At 54.5% G+C, this 2025-nt stretch overlaps 1 protein-coding gene across 1 annotated transcript; it reads right to left on the minus strand.

The window, feature by feature from the left end:
- Nucleotides 1–260: 260 nt before the first annotated feature.
- Nucleotides 261–869, minus strand: Pmar_PMAR028596 (hypothetical protein; the record flags this gene model as incomplete). The annotated part of the gene is made up of 2 exons (XM_002769128.1): nt 261–532; nt 596–869. 2 exons carry the CDS (start codon nt 867–869, stop codon nt 261–263), a joined length of 546 nt encoding a protein of 181 aa, XP_002769174.1.
- Between the last annotated feature and the right edge of the window lie 1156 nt (nt 870–2025).

The raw sequence follows: 2025 nt of genomic DNA on the forward strand, positions 1-2025 counted from the left end.
CCTTAATGTATGGGCTCTTACTTCTCGACCATCACCCATGCGAAGCTCGATCACAGACGCACTGTGATGGTCTGCTGCTGCCGGTGGCGATAGTGACTCGATGAACAGGGCAGGGTATTGGGACAGGGGATGCTGTCAGGTCAGTTGGATGATGACTGCAATAGTGCTCCTCGGGACACTGACCACAGCTGCCGTCGGCAAGTCTATAATACCTTGCCACGAAACGGGATAAAAGAAACTGGGGCGTTCCTTCCCTGGTCTCACCCCTCACGGCATACACAAAGCCGTACGTGTGTACTGCCAAGCTCTCTGGTAGTCTCGAAGGGCACAGGGCACGGAGTACACTCGGAATGGTTGCCCAACATTGCTTTGTATTGGCCGAGGCCACAAGCAATGCAGTCTGGTCCCAGGGCAGGATCCTGACTCACGCAAGTAGGGCATCGCAGTTTGTAGCCGGCTGAGCATTTGCAGTCCGAGAGGGAGGTTGGCGTCTCAGTGGCTGGTGCGGTTCCTGGTGGGCATCTAGCTCCACCTAAGGCAGAAAAAAAGAACCAGAATATGTCCCACAGAGAGAGAGAGGCCAGTAGTGCCTTACTGGCATATAGTCTTTCATACAGCGAAGCGGCTTCTGCATATATTTCTGCATCATCAGCTCCTCTAGACGTGACAGTAACCTCATCGACGTCTATCGACGTATCAGGATCACTTGCAGCTTCCAGGAATGCCCTCTCGAACGCGTTCGCGACGTCAGATGTCGACAACCCCGCTACAGTCTCAAAATCTGCCGTTACGGTCAGCTTGACCGACTGAGTACCCGTCGCCGTTGCGAGCCGACGTGTCACGATTTCTTCAGTAGGCTGCCTCTCCATTAGAGCGACTACAACATCAGCAGCTTCTGGCAAACCAAGTGTTTTGATTGTGGCCCTGCGTAGCAGCTGAATGTCCTTGGCAGGTATCGTGGAATCTGCACCTCTTAGGTCAAGAAAAGCCGTTCGTGGGCATTTCGTGACCCTGCCTGTTCTGGTGGAGTTGAGCGGACACACGTAGTCCTGTCCAGCGCAGCTAGCACAAGTCATGTAGCCTAGCGAGTTACAAGAGAGTCTAAATCCGGCCTTGCAGTAGCAGTCCAAGTGGGAGACGGAGCCTTCCTTGCTACTGCCGTCATTCATGCAGCTGAAGGGGCACCTGTTGTCATCCCCATAGTGGGGCTTATGGGTTCCGCCTGGGCACTGGTCACACGTTCCATTCGAGTCCATATACCTTCCAGGTAGGCATGCACACTGTCCGGAGTCGACAGCACCGGGACCTGCAGTCCCTCGGCCTGCGGGGCATCCGATCCTTCCCCCTCCATGCCCTGGACACCAGTATCCTTCAGTGCATAGCATACAACGCTGCCGATTCACATCCCCGGCTGAAGTCATGTAGTAACCCGCTCGGCATTTGCAGCAATTGAGCAGACTCGATAGCGGGTCAGGATTGGAGTATGGAGGGCATACAACTAGTTGACGAGGCTCGCCCGATAGATCCGATAGTAGCTCGGTGGCTATCAGCTCGCCGGATGACAATTTAGAAACATAACAGACTCTGTAGGAAGTAGGCTCGAGATTACGTATTTGCTCAGTGGTGAGGCTCCCACTAAGGAACGGGCCGTAGCCGGTGTCAGAGACCTCAGTCAAGTCTACTCGCAGGAGCTCATGGTCAGCCTCTGAACATGACCTCTGATCGGGTAACAGAAGGAGGCTGGTGGCACTCGGCAAGCTTCCGGTATACAGCATTGCCTTGGGCAGAAGCAACTTGCATGGCGATTCGTTGTCGACAGAACACACGTAAGACTCGAACACATGCAGCATACCAACGTCGACGGCGAAGTCTTCTGACGATCGACAGCTACGAGAGTCTCCTCCATGAACCCCGCCACACCAGCAGAGTCGATATGACCCAGCAGAGGCCATAAAACCTGCGCCTGTAGCCCAGGTGAAGCCTTTCCCATTGTCAGTAGCCTTGCCAGTTAACTGCGATGAGACG

Source organism: Perkinsus marinus, assembly GCF_000006405.1.
Source record: "Perkinsus marinus ATCC 50983 genomic scaffold scf_1104296966378, whole genome shotgun sequence".
Taxonomy (NCBI): Eukaryota; Perkinsozoa; order Perkinsida; family Perkinsidae; genus Perkinsus; species Perkinsus marinus.